Source organism: Piliocolobus tephrosceles, chromosome 6 (assembly GCF_002776525.5).
Source record: "Piliocolobus tephrosceles isolate RC106 chromosome 6, ASM277652v3, whole genome shotgun sequence".
In the NCBI taxonomy this organism is placed as follows: domain Eukaryota; kingdom Metazoa; phylum Chordata; class Mammalia; order Primates; family Cercopithecidae; genus Piliocolobus; species Piliocolobus tephrosceles.
This window is the reverse complement of record NC_045439.1, coordinates 29,170,352-29,186,020: the sequence shown is the minus strand read 5'-3', so window position 1 is coordinate 29,186,020 and position 15,669 is coordinate 29,170,352. Positions and strand designations below refer to the sequence as shown.

General features: G+C 44.3%; 1 protein-coding gene across 4 annotated transcripts in view; it reads right to left on the bottom strand.

The window, feature by feature from the left end:
* TMED8 (transmembrane p24 trafficking protein family member 8) overlaps nt 1-15,669 on the bottom strand; it is a 44,724-nt gene that overhangs the window by 5,331 nt on the left and 23,724 nt on the right. For 2 of the 4 annotated variants that reach the window (XM_023184891.3, XM_023184893.3), the window contains 2 exons: nt 11,504-11,585; nt 2,731-2,860 (listed from right to left, as the gene is read on the bottom strand). In XM_023184891.3, the coding sequence (XP_023040659.2) occupies nt 2,731-2,860; nt 11,504-11,585 (212 nt within the window). Of the gene's footprint in view, nt 1-2,730; nt 2,863-11,503; nt 11,586-15,669 lie in introns of all 4 variants that reach the window. The other 2 variants (XM_031935751.1, XM_023184894.3) reach the window with 2 other exon arrangements.

The window sequence follows — 15,669 nt, the reverse complement described above, 5'->3', positions numbered from 1 at the left end:
AAAGGAGTATTAGAGTGGCAGATTCTAATTAATCTTTTTGCATGAAGGCTGCCCCACCCCTGCTCGATTATCTCCACTATCCCCACTCAAAGCTTAATGTACTAGTCAATAGTCCTTCTCTTTCTTCCCAATAGGAGTTGCTAATAAATTCTACTAATTTTTTAAAGCCACCAAAATATTACATTGTTCAAAGACTGTTTCCTATCTTTTGCAGCTTTCCTGCTCCAAACCTTTTATAAGGTCCTTGCCCGCCAACACCCTCGCAGGTTGTTGACAGTATTTGCATCGACCATGATTCTGGGCCATGCCTTGGTCTTACCTCACCAGCACAGTACTTCCCTGTGGTTCCTCTCATTAACAGCTCTTGCTCCTAGGGTTTAGTTTGACTCCCACTCTGCCACACATCCTCCTGCTACAGTTCCTACTCAAGGGTTACTTCTACATTACTGTCAATCAGCTCTCCAAAGCACTGCAGAGACAGAATCTGGTTTTTAGTCTTTCTCTCATCCAAAGCCCACCTCAGGCTACAGGTTGTCTCAGTCTTGAAGTCACTAACAGTGTTCTATCAATAGTTACAATTTCACCTTAGACCAGCCCCAGGACGTGCATTTAAATGGTACATTTGCTGCCAGACATCTGACTTACATGGAAGAATGCAAATGGCATTTGATAACCCATTTGCTAACCCATGCAGGAGCTTACAACGTCTCCCTGGTGAGTTTCCCTTCAAATCACTCAGATTTGTGTTCCTGGTTTCATGCTATTATATCTTAATTTCCTGCCCCTTCTCCAAACAGTTGGCAGGCAATTCAACAAGAAATCTATACCTATTGCCCACAGGGGAGAGCACATCAGTGAGTCAGCAATCCAGTTAAGAGGCTGGAATTGTGTTTGTGAGAAATAAATAAATCAAGTTTGTAATCCTCCCAGGCTAACTGAAGTGAATCAGACTTTGGCTAGTGTGCTTGAACAAATCCTTCCTTTTCTAAAATGCTAAATAAAGGATTAGGTTGCAACATATTAGCTCCACAGCCGTAGTAAACTCTCTAACAGCCCTCAGTTTCCTCATTTGTTTCTTTTTTTTTGAGACGGAGTCTCGCTCTGTCGCCCAGGCTGGAGTGCAGTGGCGCGATCTCGGCTCACTGCAAGCTCCGCCTCCCAGGTTCACGGCATTCTCCTGCCTCAGCCTCCCGAGTAGCTGGGACTACAGGCACCCGCCACTACGCCCAGCTACTTTTGTTTTGTATTTTTTAGTAGAAACGGGGTTTCACAGTGTTAGCCAGGATGGCCTCGATCTCCTGACCTCGTGATCTGCCCGCCTCGGGCTCCCAAAGTGCTGGGATTACAGGCATGAGCCACCGCGCCCGGCCTCATTTCTTTCTTTCTTTCCTTTTTTTTGAGGCAGAGTTTTGCTCTTATTGCCCAGGCTGGAGTGCAATGGCGCAATCTCGGCTCACCGCAACCTCCGCCTCCCACATTCAAGCAATTTTCCTGCCTCAGCCTCCTGAGTAGCTGGGATTACAGGCACCTGCCAACACACCCAGCTAATTTTGTATTTTTAGTAGAGACAGGGTATCTCCATGTTGGTCAGGCTGGTCTCGAACTCCTGACCTCAGGTGATCTGCCCACCTAGGCCTCCCAAAGTGCTGGGATTATAGGCATGAGCCACCATGCCCAGCCAGTTTCCTCATTTATTAAATGGAGACACAATGGCACCTATCTCACAAGGTTGTTCTCAGGAGTAAAGAAGTGTTACAGATACAAATGCTTGTAAACTGTGAAGTATTATACGAATCTAATTATCACGCCTGGTGTTGCCTTCATTGACACTAATACCAACTATTATTCTAATACATATGCTAATAAATGATAGAAACAACCCCACCCCCTACCTCCACGGCAGGGGTGCTGCTACACTATAACTTCCAAACAGCTACCTGAAGGGCTGCAGCAGGAGGATCACTTGAGCCCAGGAGTTTGAGGCTACAGTAAGCCATGACTGCACCACTGCACTGAAGCCGGGTGACAGAATGAGACCTCTGTCTCAAACAACAACAACAACAACAAGGCCAGGTGCAGTGGCTCACGTCTGTAATCACAGCACTCTGGGAGGCCGAGACGGGTGGTTCACCTGAGGTCAGGTGTTCCAGACTAGCCTGGCCAACATGGTGAAGCCCTGCCTCTACTAAAAGTACAAAAATTATCCGGGCGTGCTGGCAGGCGCCTGTAATCCCAGTTACTCGGGAGGCTAAGGTAGGAGAAACGCTTGAACCCGGGAGGCGGAGGTTGTAGTGAGCCAAGATCGTGCCACTGCACTCCAGCCTGGGCAACAGAGGGAGACCCTGTCTCAAAAAAAAAAAGAAAAAAAGCTTCTATGGAATCTTTATCATAAATGCTGAATAGATCTACCACAAAAAAAGCAAGAGCAAAATAGTCCAAAATGACTTCGGGCTCCTCAATGAAGAGGATTTTAGAGAAAACATGAACATTCATTCTAACACTTCGTTTTCTGAATAGGTGCCTACTGGGTGCTAGTACAATGATGGGCCCTGTGGAAGATACAAATAATCATTCTCCAAATAATAATGAAAATCAAGATGCCCTAAATTAGAGGGCAAAGAGAGAATTCCAGGAACCACCCTCGCAGTGCTATCTAATTCCAACCCATCCACTATGTGTCCACATTCTGGTGCCTCCCTTCATAAGAAAGAGCCAGAATCCGCCCCCTACCTCATTGAGGACCTGGGCCTGGTCTGCAGGCAGCAAATCCTGTTTCACCAAAGCCTGAGCCTCCAAGGCACCAGCTGCTTTCCGCAGATCTTCCGTGGTATCCTTACTCACTGGAGATACCATCTGTGGCCTCTCAGAGGAAGAGAGCATGTCAATTCAAGGGCTCTTTGAAAAGACGCAATCATCCTGGAGAAACTTTGAAATAAAACAACATTCAAAACACCCCCAGCCCCACCTGCTCCTGGTATTTAGCTCTACTGTCACTTTAGCCGACCACTGCCCAGGGCTGAATTGGTCCACAGTAAAGTGTTGACAGTGTGAAAACAAAGACTGAGGCCAGGTCAAAAGCCAGGAGAACCATGAAAAATACACAGCTCCGTCATCTGAGATGGACCGCTGGTCTGGTTTTTTTCTTGTCAATGTTGTTTCTTTTATTTATTTATTTTAGTTGACAAAGTGTATATATTTATGATGCAAAATGTGCTGTTTTGATATATGTATATATTGTAAAATGATTAAATTGAGCTAATTACCATATCCATCCCCTCACATACTCCTTTTTGTGGCGAGAACATTTAAAATCTACTGTCTTAGCAATTTTCAAGTATATGTTGTTTTTTTTTGTTGAGACGGAGTCTCGCTCTGTCGCCCAGGCTGGAGCGCAGTGGCCAGATCTCAGCTCACTGCAAGCTCCGCCTCCCAGGTTTACGCCATTCTCCTGCCTCAGCCTCCCGAGTAGCTGGGACTACAGGCGCCCGCCACCTCGCCCGGCTAGTTTTTTGGATTTTTTAGTAGAAACGGGGTTTCACCGTGTTAGCCAGGATGGTCTCGATCTCCTGACCTCGTGATCCGCCCGTCTCGGCCTCCCAAAGTGCTGGGATTACAGGCTTGAGCCACCGTGCCCGGCCTACATTGTTATTAACTATTGTCACCATGTTGTACAAAGGTCTCCAGAACTTGTTCCTCCTTCTAACACTTTATACCACTTGACCAACATCTCCCCATCCGACCCCCTGGCCCCAACCCCTATTAACCACCATTCTGCCCTCAGCTTCTATGAGTTCCAATGTTATTCCTCACTCTGGGACCCACAGAATTTTAACCAAAGAATTGTTAGAATCTCAGTTCAGTTCTACACACAAAGCCACTGGCTAGAAGCAAAAAGGAGGCCTGCCTAAGGAGGCCTGCCTGGTGGCAGGCACTGGGTCTCACTGCCTCTGTATGCACCAGAACAAACTACAAACTGATGATCGAGGCAACTCTCTCTGCAGTTATCCATGAGGCAGTCTTTCAGCAAGTCTATTTCATACCCTGTCCCCGTCAGTGCTAGGGGTCATCACTTTCTCTCCTTTTTAAAGCACATTAATCAACAATCCCAATGGCTTCAAACACAGCTATGTGAATAGTTGATTGTTTGCAGGCTGGAGAGCAACGGTGTGATCGTGGCTCACCACAACTTCCGCCTCCCGGGTTCAAGCAATTCTCCTGCCTCAGCCTCCCGAGTAGCTGGGATTACAGGCATGTGCCACCACACCCAGCTAATTTTGTATTTTTAGTAGAGACGGTGTTTCTCCATGTTGTTGGTCAGGCTGGTCTTGAACTTTTGACCTCAGGTGATCCACCCGCCTTGGCCTCCCAAAGTGTTGGAATTACAGGCTTGAGCCACCGTGCTTGGCCGTGAATAGTTGATTTTAAAGATGCAAGAGAATGATTTATGCTCTCTTCCATTTCCCCTGGCTTCACAAAAACTAGAAAATTAGTGCCAGGTCTGTAGCACAATAACCCAGGCCTTTTGGAAATCTGTTGCCGATAAACGGTGACATGTATTTTTTTTTAATGACAGTTATCAAAGTATGGTCTGGGGACCCTTCAGGGGAGTCTGCGAAGTTCAAACTGTTTCATAATAACACTAAAATGTTATTTCCCCTTTTTTATTCTCATTTTCTCAAGAGTCTGCAGTGGAATTTTCCAGAGACTATATGACATGTGATATTGCAATGGAATGAACTCAGAAGCAGAGCTGAGAATCCAACTGTCTTTTATTAAGCCAAACATGAAAGAGATTTACAATGTCTCTTTCTACTACATTCTCTGCTTTGAAAATTAGTTGTTTTTAAATAAAAACATGTTTTATATATAGCATGTAATAAGTTCATTATTTTTAAATGAACAAATAACCATATTCTAATTTTTCAGTTTTAATTTCTAATATAGTAAATATTGATAGGTATAACCCACACAAACAAAAATTCTTTGGGTCCTCAATCATTTGTAAGAGTATAAAAGTCTGAGAATCCCTCCTTGAGGGCATCCTTTCCTTGAAGAGGCTGAGTAAATGTCTGGAAAATGGTAGTATACACCTCATGGGGGAAACAGAAGGAGGCTTTATTTTAGAGTTTATTAGTTTGTTTGTTTCCTTTTTTAACATAAACAGAAAAATCACTCCTATTTTACAAGTTACCTCTTCAGATAAAACAGAGTCTTGTTTCGGAATATCTAAAATTACTCCAGCCTACCTCAGGACAGACAAGAGGAGGTCACTCCAAGAATCAGAGCTGTGGGATTCTGTTGATCTTTATACGTTCACTTGGGTAATTCAGTGTGAGCTGTAAACTGGCCTAGGCTGTGGACCTATTTTAACACTCTTCAACCCAGAAATTATAGTCCATTTCTGTTTCTTGACACTGTATCATCTGCCTCCTCTACTAGAAAGTAAGCTTGGTGGCAGGCACTGGCTCTCACTGCCTCTGTATGCACAGCACCGGAAACCAAGCCTGCCACCTGGAACTCTAACATCATTTTTTTTTTTTTTTTTTTTTTTGAGACAGTCTCGCTCACTGGGGTATAGTGGCGTGATCTCGGATCTTGGCTCACTGCAACTCTGCCTCCCTGGTTCAAGCAATTCTCTTGCCTCAGCCTCCCAAGTAGCTGGGACTACAGGTGTGCACCACCACACCTGGCTAATTTTTTGTATTTTTAATAGACACAGGGTTTCACCATGTTGGCCAGGCTGGTCTCAAACTTCTGACCTCAGGTGATCCACCCACCTTGGCCTCCCAAAGTGCTGGGATTACAGGCCTGAGCCACCTTGCCCGGCCCTTTGCACTCTGACCTCACCTCCCAGAATCCTCATTCTACCGTGGTCCTTCCAGCCACAACAGCCTCTTCAATCCTTGATAGTCCTCAAACACCCCAAGTACTCTCCCACTTGAGAGCTTTTGCATTTGCTGTAACCTCTGCCTAGAATACTCTTCTAGGACATTAACTCTTCTTCTTTTTTTTTTTTTTTTTTGAGACGGAGTCTTGCTCTGTCGCCCGGGCTGGAGTGCGGTGGCCGGATCTCAGCTCACTGCAAGCTGCGCCTCCCAGGTTTACGCCATTCTCCTGCCTCAGCCTCCGGAGTAGCTGGGACTACAGGCGGCCGCCACCTCGCCCGGCTAGTTTTTTGTATTTTTAGTAGAGACGGGGTTTCACCGTGTTAGCCAGGATGGTTTCGATCTCCTGACCTCGTGATCCGCCCGTCTAACTCTTCTTTAGTTAACTGAAGACTTCCTTCCTGCAGGTTTTCTGCTGAGAGGTTTCTCAGAGGTCTGTATATAAAATAGCTACCCCTTCCTGGCCTTGTCACTGTCGTTTTTCTTCACTGCACCTATTACTGCCTGACATGATGTGAAGCATATTTTGTTGATTGCAAGATGCACACTGGCTTTTAGATTTTAACACAACTGAAAAACAGGATGTCTTAAAAATTAATGATATCTTAAAAGTGCCATGGGCCTGGACTGACGTCAAGTCTTTCCGCAAGAGATTTGCATTTGCTTCTGCCAGTACTTAGGAATGCTACCAATCTGAGACGCCTTGAAATTAAGTTCTCTGTTTAGGGTTTTGTTTAGATCATCCTGGCAGAGTGAATTTAGACAAGACACTGGCTAATACCAACTTGTGGTTACTATTCTCAGGGGAGATTTTTTCCTCCTATGACACAGTGTCAAGTTGGAGACAATCAAGTTTCCTTGCTGTCCTTTTCTGTGTGGGGGATTTTTTTCTTTATATTTTCACTGAAGGTCCAGGCTTTTGGTATCCCAGCTCCATATGGGGGCGTCTATTAGACGATCCATCTTAAGCATTTCTTCCTTTCTTGGTGGTACATGAAAGTACATCTTACAGTTGATGGCAACTTAAGAGTCTATGAAGTATGATGTGTAATTGTTTTCTGTCCACTTCCCCCACTAGAATGTAAGTTCCCTGAGAGCAGTGACAGACTCTTTTGTTCATTTGTGGTATCTTTAGTACCTAGAACGGTATCAGGTACATGGTAGGCTCCCAACAAACATCTGTTGAATAAATAAGTATTAGCCCCAAAATGTATGCTGAATAAAAAAATGAACAAGTTAATTTTTGCTTGGGAATAAAAGAGAAACTCTGGATCAGACTATCATTTATAATATTGGAAAGGTGAGACTACAACAGGCTATCTGAATCATTAGCCTGACTTACTGTGTGTGACATCTAAAATTTAGTCTCTTTGTCTTTGTGCATGCTACTCTGAAAAAACATGATTCTGCTTATTTAAAAAACATATTTTATGGCTCACTGTGGTGGCTCATGCCTGTGGTCCTAGCTACTCACAAGGCAGAAGTGGGAGGGTTGCATGGGTCCAGGAGCTTGAGGCTGCAGGCAGTTATGACTGCTCATCGTGCTCCAGCCTAGGCAACAGAGCAAGACTATGTCTCAAGAACTAATTAAATAATAAGATTATGTTAAACAGGATATGTGCCACCCATGTAAATTTAATATTCACATTAGCATTTTATGCTCTGGAGAATTAGAAAAGGGTATTTGGGGAAAGATGAATTTCAAATCACTTGATGCTGGTGATAAGCCACGTAAAGGAAAAGCCTCTGCTTTAAGCTTCTGGTTTGTACTGACCTGGAGCAGGGAGGCCATCTCAATGGAAGGGGAGAGCCTGGCCGGCCAGCCAGCCTCACTAGAAAAGATAGAAAGTTGCGCCGTTTCCATTTCCAATAGACACATAAGCATTAAGAAGTGAGCCTCAGGCATCACACTCAGTGGATTTTTATCTTTGCTCAGCAAATGTTAGAAACAAAAGTTAAAAATTAAATCCCTGGCCCTGCGCGGTGGCTCATGCCTGTAATCCCAGCACTTTGGGAGGCTAAGACGGGCAGATCACGAGGTCAGGAGTTCGAGAGACCAGCCTATCCAATATGATGAAACCCTGTCTCTACTAAAAAATACAAAAATTAGCCGGGCGTAGTGGCACGCGCCTGTAATCCCTGCTACTCGGGAGGCTGAGGCAGGAGAATCGTTTGAACTCGGGAGGTGGAGGATGCAGTGAGCTGAGATCACGTCACTGCACTCCAGCCTGAGCGATGGAGTGAGAATCCATCTCAAAAAAAAAAAAAAAAAAAAATTAAGGCATGCCTGTAATCCCAGTATTTTGGGAGGCTGAGGCGGGCAAATCACAAGATCAGGAGATCAACACCATCCTGGCTAACACGGTGAAATCCCATCTCTACTAAAAATACAAAAAATTAGCCGGGCACGGTGGTGGGCGCCTGTAGTCCCAGCTACTCGGGAGCCTGAGGCAGGAGAATGGCGAGAACCCGGGAGGCGGAGCTTGCAGTGAGCCGAGATTGCGCCACTGGACTCCAGACTGGGCGACAGAGCGAGACTCCGTCTCAAAACAACAACAACAACAACAAAATTAAATCCCTTTGTGTCCAAGGATGTTCTGTGTTTCTTATTTTAAAAAATTTATTGACACTCCGAAGTACAAAACAGTTTTGTGTACTTTGGTGATGGACACCGTAAACACCCTGACTTGATCACCATGCATTACATACACATAAAAAATGTATCACAGACCCCATGAAGCTGCACAAATTTAAAAAAAAAAACACCTCTGTGCCAAACCCATCACCCAAAGGTCCTTCAAATCAGCAGGTACAGAAAAGGGATGATGGCAAGATGGAAAGGAGTTCTCCTCAGGAGATTTGATGAAAACATGACTGGTCTCAAATAATCAAAGCCTTGAGGAGGCTACATCTTCTATAGGATTATTATGTATATTAGCTGAGTAGCTCCAGGCACAGAACTGAAAACTCTCTGGCTGGTTATGAGAATAAGCTATGGAGCTGAACAAAACTAAAGCTATGTAAACTTGAGCAAATTATTGAACTCACTGCTTCATTGGCTTCATCTTTTTTTTTTTTTTTTTTGAGATGGTGTCTGGCTCTGTCGCCCAGGCTGGAGTGCAGTGGCGCGATCTCGGCTCACTGCAAGCTCCACCTCCCGGGTTCACGCCATTCTCTTGCCTCAGCCTCCCGAGTAGCTGGGACTACAGGCGTCTGCCACCGCACCCAGCTAATTTTTTGTACTTTTTAGTAGAGACCGGGTTTCACCGTGTTAGCCAGGATGGTCTCAATCTCCTGACCTCGCCATCCGTCCGTCTCGGCCTCCCAAAGTGCTGGGATTACAGGCGTGAGCCACTGCGCCCGGCCCATTTGCTTCATCTTAAAAGAAAAAAAAGCAGGTATATTTATTTCATGAGGGCTGTTATGAGAATTAAATTAGATAATAAATACACCTAGTACAGTATTTGGCGAATAGAAATGTCTGACAAAGTAACTATTTCATTACCATTATTATTTTATTTATTTATTTATTTATTTATTTATTTTGAGACGGAGTCTCGCTCTGTCGCCCAGGCTGGAGTGCAGTGGCACCATCTCGGCTCACTGAAAGCTCCGCCTCCCAGGTTCACGCCATTCTCCTGCGGCAGCCTCCCGAGTAGCTGGGACTACAGGGGCCTGCCACCGCGCCTGGCTAATTTTTTGTATTTTTAGTAGAGACGGGGTTTCACCGTGATCTCGATCTCCTGACCTCGTGATCCACCCGCCTCAGCCTCCCAAAGTGCTGGGATTACAGGCTTGAGCCAGCGCACCCGGCCTCATTACCATTATTACAGAGGAACATTTAAAAAAAAATGGCTATTATAACCAACTATAATTATACTTACTAATCATACAAATTATTTCACGTGCAAGAGGAAAGAGCTTCTAAATGGAACTCAAGAAATAACGGATTTTTGAAATACCTTGACATCTGCCACCACTTCCAGACATCAATTTTCTGTGGAGACCACAGGATTACTGGGCAACACTGTCCCATGAACTGATTAGTTGGACTACAATACTCACTAGCTCAGGGTTCTCCAATATACAGGTTTTCATTAGTTATTCTATTAGTGCTTCATGGTTTCTACTCTTTCCAGGGCTCAGTACACCTCTTCTCTCTCTGTTATACATTCTGGTACCAACGATGGTGGTTGGATGGGATGGGCAGAGAAGGAAATTAAGAAAGACAACCTAAAGGCCATCAAAATGGTTTAATCTGAAAATTACAGAATAAAAAAATTCCGGCCGGGCACGGTGGCTCAAGCCTGTAATCCCAGCACTTTGGGAGGCCGAGACGGGCGGATCACGAGGTCAGGAGATCGAGACCATCCTGGCTAACACGGTGAAACCCCGTCTCTACTAAAAATACAAAAAAAAAAAACTAGCCGGGCGAGGTGGCGGGCGCCTGTAGTCCCAGCTACTCCGGAGGCTGAGGCAGGAGAATGGCGTAAACCCGGGAGGCGGAGCTTGCAGTGAGCTGAGATCTGGCCACTGCACTCCAGCTCAGGCGACAGAGCAAGACTCCGTCTCAAAAAAAAAAAAAAAAAAAAAATTCCAACTGCTTTTGTGAGGGCATATGTATGTGTGTATGCATTTTATAAAACCAAACATGCATTCTCTTGCAAGTCCACTTGGAATCTCCTTCAAATATTTTAACATTTGAACATGATCTTCAGGAGAAAATAAATGAGGACACTACACTAGACTATTTGTTATAGTTTCATTCTCTGAGAGTAAAGGAAAAATGTACAACCTGAAATAGACCTGACATTGCCCCTAAACACACTTCAGGGTTGATTCATGACAAAACTATCCACAATTTTTTGTTTTTTTGTTTGTTTGTTTTTTTGTTTTTGAGACAGAGTCTCACTCTGTCACCCAGGCTGGAGTACAATAACGTGATCTCGGCTCACCGCAACCTCTGCCTCCTGGGTTCAAGCGATTCCTCTCCCTCAGCCTTCTGAGCAGCTGGGATTACAGACATGCGCCACCATGCCTGGCTAATTTTTGTATTTTTAGTAGAGACGGGGTTTCACCATGTTGTCCAGCCTGGTCTCAAACTCCTGACCTCATGATCTGCCCGCCTCAGCCTCCCAAAGTGCTGGGATTACAGGCATGAGCCACAGTGTCTGGCCAACTATCCACTATTTTTTTTTTTTTTTTTTTTTTTGAGACAGAGTCACACTCTGTCACCCAGGCTGGAGTGCAATGGTGTGATCTCAGCTCACTGCAAGCTCTGCCTCCCAGGTTCACGCCATTCTCCTGCCTCAGCCTCCCGAGTAGCTGGGACTACAGGTGTCCGCCACCATATCCTGCTAAATTTTTTTTTTTTTTTTTGTATTTTTAGTAGAGACAGGGTTTCACTATGTTGTTCAGTGATGGTCTCCATCTTCTGACCTCGTGATCCACCCGCCTCGGCCTCCCAAAGTGCTGGGATGACAGGCGTGCGCCACCGTGCCTGGCCCACATTCTGTACTTTAACTTACCTTCCCCCTTAAAGTCACTACCTATTTCTTTCACCAATTCCTCATCTCAGAAGATAAAACCTCGGAAAGCATTCTATTCAAAGTGGTTACCTGTGGGGTGAGGAATGGGGTTCTGGATCAGTGGCAGAAGCCAATAGAGAGGTATCCTTGTAGTTTTCCAGATTTTCATTCTCTAGAAAACCATAGAAAGAAAGAATTCAATATCTGAGAGGGAACACAATCATAATTATCTTGTACCTTTAAAAAAAAAATCTAGCAATTTCAACCAAATTCTTCCCAAAAATATTCTGGTATGAACTTTATCCTCTAGGAGGCCCGACACATAAATTATTCAAGTTATCACATCCAAGTATTCTCAGTCATAACTCATTCATTAAAAATAAGTCATTTCTAAAACAAGTCTCCAAAAAGTTAATCCTAATTTAAGAATCATACTTCTGCCAGGTGAAGTGGTTCACACCTATAACCCCAACACTTTGGGAGGCCAAGGCAGGAGGATCACTTGAGACCAGGAGTTCAAAACTAGCCTGGGCAACAGAGCAAGACCCTGTCTCTAAAAAACATTAAGGCCAGGTGCAGTGGTTCAAGCCTGTAATCCCGGCACTTTGGGAGGCTGAGGTGAGTCAGGAGTTTGAGACCAGCCTGACCAACAGAGTGAAACCCCATCTCTACTAAAAATACAAAATTAGCCAGGCATGATGGTGCACACCTGTAATCCCAGCTACTTGGGAGACTGAGGCAGAAGAATCACTTGAACCTGGGAGGCAGAGGTTGCAGTGAGCTGAGATCACACCATTGCACTCTAGCCTGGGCAACAAAAGCAAAACTCCGTTTCAAAACAAATAATAAATAATCAAAATAAATTTTAAAAAAATAGGGCCAGGTGCGGTGGCTCACACTTGTAATCCCAGCACTTTGGGAGGCCAAGGCGGGTGGATCACTTGAGGTCAGGAGTTCGAGACCAGCCTGGCCAACATGGCGAAACCATGTCTCTACTAAAAATACAAAAATTAGCTAGGCATGGTGGCACGTGCCTGTAATCCCAGCTACTCAAGAGGCTGAGGCAGGAAAATCACTTGAACCCGGGAGGTGGAGGTTGCAGTGAGCTGAGATCATACCACTGCACTCCAGCCTGAGCGACAGAGCGAGACTCCATCTCAATTTAAAAAAAAAAATTAATAAAAAGAAATCAATATTTCTCAGAAAGCAAATGGCTAAATTAGGCAGAACATAGAGGGTAGAGTGGGATGTAAGATAAACTGAATTTAGAGTCAAAGTATAAAGTGTCACTTCTATATTCAATAAGCTCATATCAGTGTACCCAAGGTCAGGTAAAGGACTTTTGTAATTTCATTTATTTATTCAATCACTCATTTACCAATGATTTATTGAATAACTAGGTGCCCTCAAGGAATATATAGGTGAAATGCATAATGAAGACCATGTTCTCAAGCTCAAAACAAGCCTATGATTGGCTGGCATTATCACAGCCATTTTTGCAGTAAAGAACTTAAGGCATAGAGACAGGATTCAAACCCAGGCAGTTGTGCTCTTAACATCAGATGCTGCTTAGTTTTCTGGGTTATTCATTTAGTCTTTCCTTGAATACTCAGAGAGCATATGGTTTAGTGCATTCAGACAGCCCCTCATTTAACTCCCTCTGTGTAAGACAGCAAGACACTGAAGACTGAAGTTTACTTCTCAACACAAAATGCAACTTAATTAAGTAAACTTCAAACATTGAAAGTTTCAGAGTTTGGTAGCAAAGTCAAAGTGAAAATGGCAGGCAAAATTTTTAATCCAAGCCTAATCTAGTCTCATGTTTTATATGTGAGCGAGATCTATTTTTCTTTTCTTTTCTTTTTTCTTTCTTTCTTTTTTTTTTTTTTTTCTGAGACAGGGTCTCCCTCTATCACCCAGGCTGGAGTGCAGTGATACAATTATGACTCTCAGCTTCTCAGCAACCTCAACCTCTGGGTTCAAGCGACCCTCTCACCTCAGCCTCCTGAGTAGCTAGGACCACAGGCACATCCCAACATGCCAGACTAATTTTTTTATTTTTTGTAGAGATGGGGGTCTCACTATGTTGCCCAGGCAGGCTGGTCTTGAATCCCTGGGTTCAAGTGATCCTCCCACCTCAGCCTCCCAAAGTGCTGAGATTACAGGCGTAAGCCACTGTGCCCATCCAAGATCTATTTTTCTTTTGGTCAATTCAGTCTCATAGGCAGAAAGACCTTAGAGCTCCTGCCACCCAACTGTTCTCCCAACAAAGAAACTGAGTCTAAGACACTGTTCCCCAGTCTCTGCTACTCTATAAAGAGGCCCATGAACTGAGGGAAAATGCAAAGAGAAGGTTCTCCCTTATGTTGACAGAAGTGAAATGTGCTTTCTAATAAATTCTATTCTTTGACCACTACTCCCCACAATATCCTTTCCCATATTGACAGCTGGCTGTCACATTTCCACAAGTTCCTTCTCAGGCTGGTCGTCTTCATACCACACAGCCTGTGACCATGCTGGCCCCCTATAGCTGCTCCACTTAGTTTGTTCCATTTAAAGAAAGGAGCCAAAATGAACAACTTTTCCAGGTGTGTTCCAATCCACGCAGACTATACTGACAATAACCTCTTAAAAAGGACACAATATTTCTTGACATAATACCCTAACCAGGCACTAGATTTCTTAACTGCAAACTTACTGTTGGCCTAAATAAGTCAGTCAAGATCTCCAGGGCTTATAAAAATAAACTTTTTCCAAGCCCACTCTCTCCTGTGCTCTATTTTTAAAACAGAGTTTTGGAAAATAATTGACTTTTTAACTTAAAACCAGGACTTTACATACCCTATTACTTATTTCAAATTAACTTTTTGAAATTACACTAATAATGCTTTGTTCATTGTAGAAAAAAGTAAGTACAGATAAGAAAACATTTTGCATGTAACCTTCTAGACTTTATTTCCTTTAAAATAAATTTTTAATATACAGATAATCCATTGTTCACTGTAAAAAAAAATCAGGAAATACAGATAAGCAAAACAACAACAAACTAACCATAACCCCACTAACCAAAGATTACCACTGTTAACTTTTTTAAAAAAAGACAAAAGAGGGTCGGGCACGGTGGCTCACGCCTGTAATCTCAGCACTTTGGGAGGCCGAGACGGGCGGATCACGAGGTCAGGAGATCAAGACCATTCTGGCTAACACAGTGAAACCCCGTCTCTACTAAAAATACAAAAAATTAGCCGGGTGCGGTGGCGGGCGCCTGTAGTCCCAGCTACTCAGGAGGCTGAGGCAGGAGAATGGCGTGAACCCGGGAGGCGGAGCTTGCAGTGAGCCGAGATGGCGCCACTGCACTCTAGCCTGGGCAACAGAGCGAAACTCCGTCTCAAAAAAAAAAGAAAAAAAGAAAAAAAGACAAAAGATTGGCTGGGCACGGTGGCTCATGCCTGTAATCCCAGCACTTTGGGAGACCAAGGAGGGTGGATCACCTGAGGTCAGGAGTTCGAGACCAGCCTGGCCAACATAGCAAAATCCTGTCCTACTAGAAAATACCAAAATCAGCTGGGCATGGTGGTAGGCACCTGTAATCCCAGCTACTCGGGAGGCTGAGGCAGGACAATCACTTGAACCCTGGAGAAAGAGGTTGCAGTGAGCTGAGATTGCACCACTGCACTCCAGCCTGGGCGACACAGGAATACTCCGTCCCAAAAAAAAAAAAAAAAAAAAAAAAAGACACGAGGTTTCTCTATGTTACCCAAGCTAGTCTCCACCTCTTGGGCTCAAGGGGTCCTCCCACCTTCCCCTCCCAAAGTGCTGGGGTTATAGCACAGCACCTAGCCAACTGTTTAACATTTTGATGTATATCCCTTGAGAAATACATTTATACATATATACATACAAATACTTATGTATATGTATTGTGTGTGTGTATGTGCGTTTCTGAAAGGACACGCACTAAACACTTTTTTTTTTTTTTTTTGAGACATAGTTTTGCTCTGTTGTCCAGGCTGGAGTGCAATGGTGTGATCTCGGCTCACTGCTGCCTCTGCCTCCATGTTCAAGCGATTCTCCTGCCTCAGCCTCCTGAGTAGATGTAATTACAGGCACACGTCACCATGCCCGGTTAATTTTTTGTATTTTTAGTAGAGACGGGTTTTTACCATGTTGGCCAGGGTGGTCTCAAACTCCTGACCTCAGGTGATCCACCTGCCTCAGCCTCCCAAAGTGCTGGGATTACAGGCGTGACCCACCGT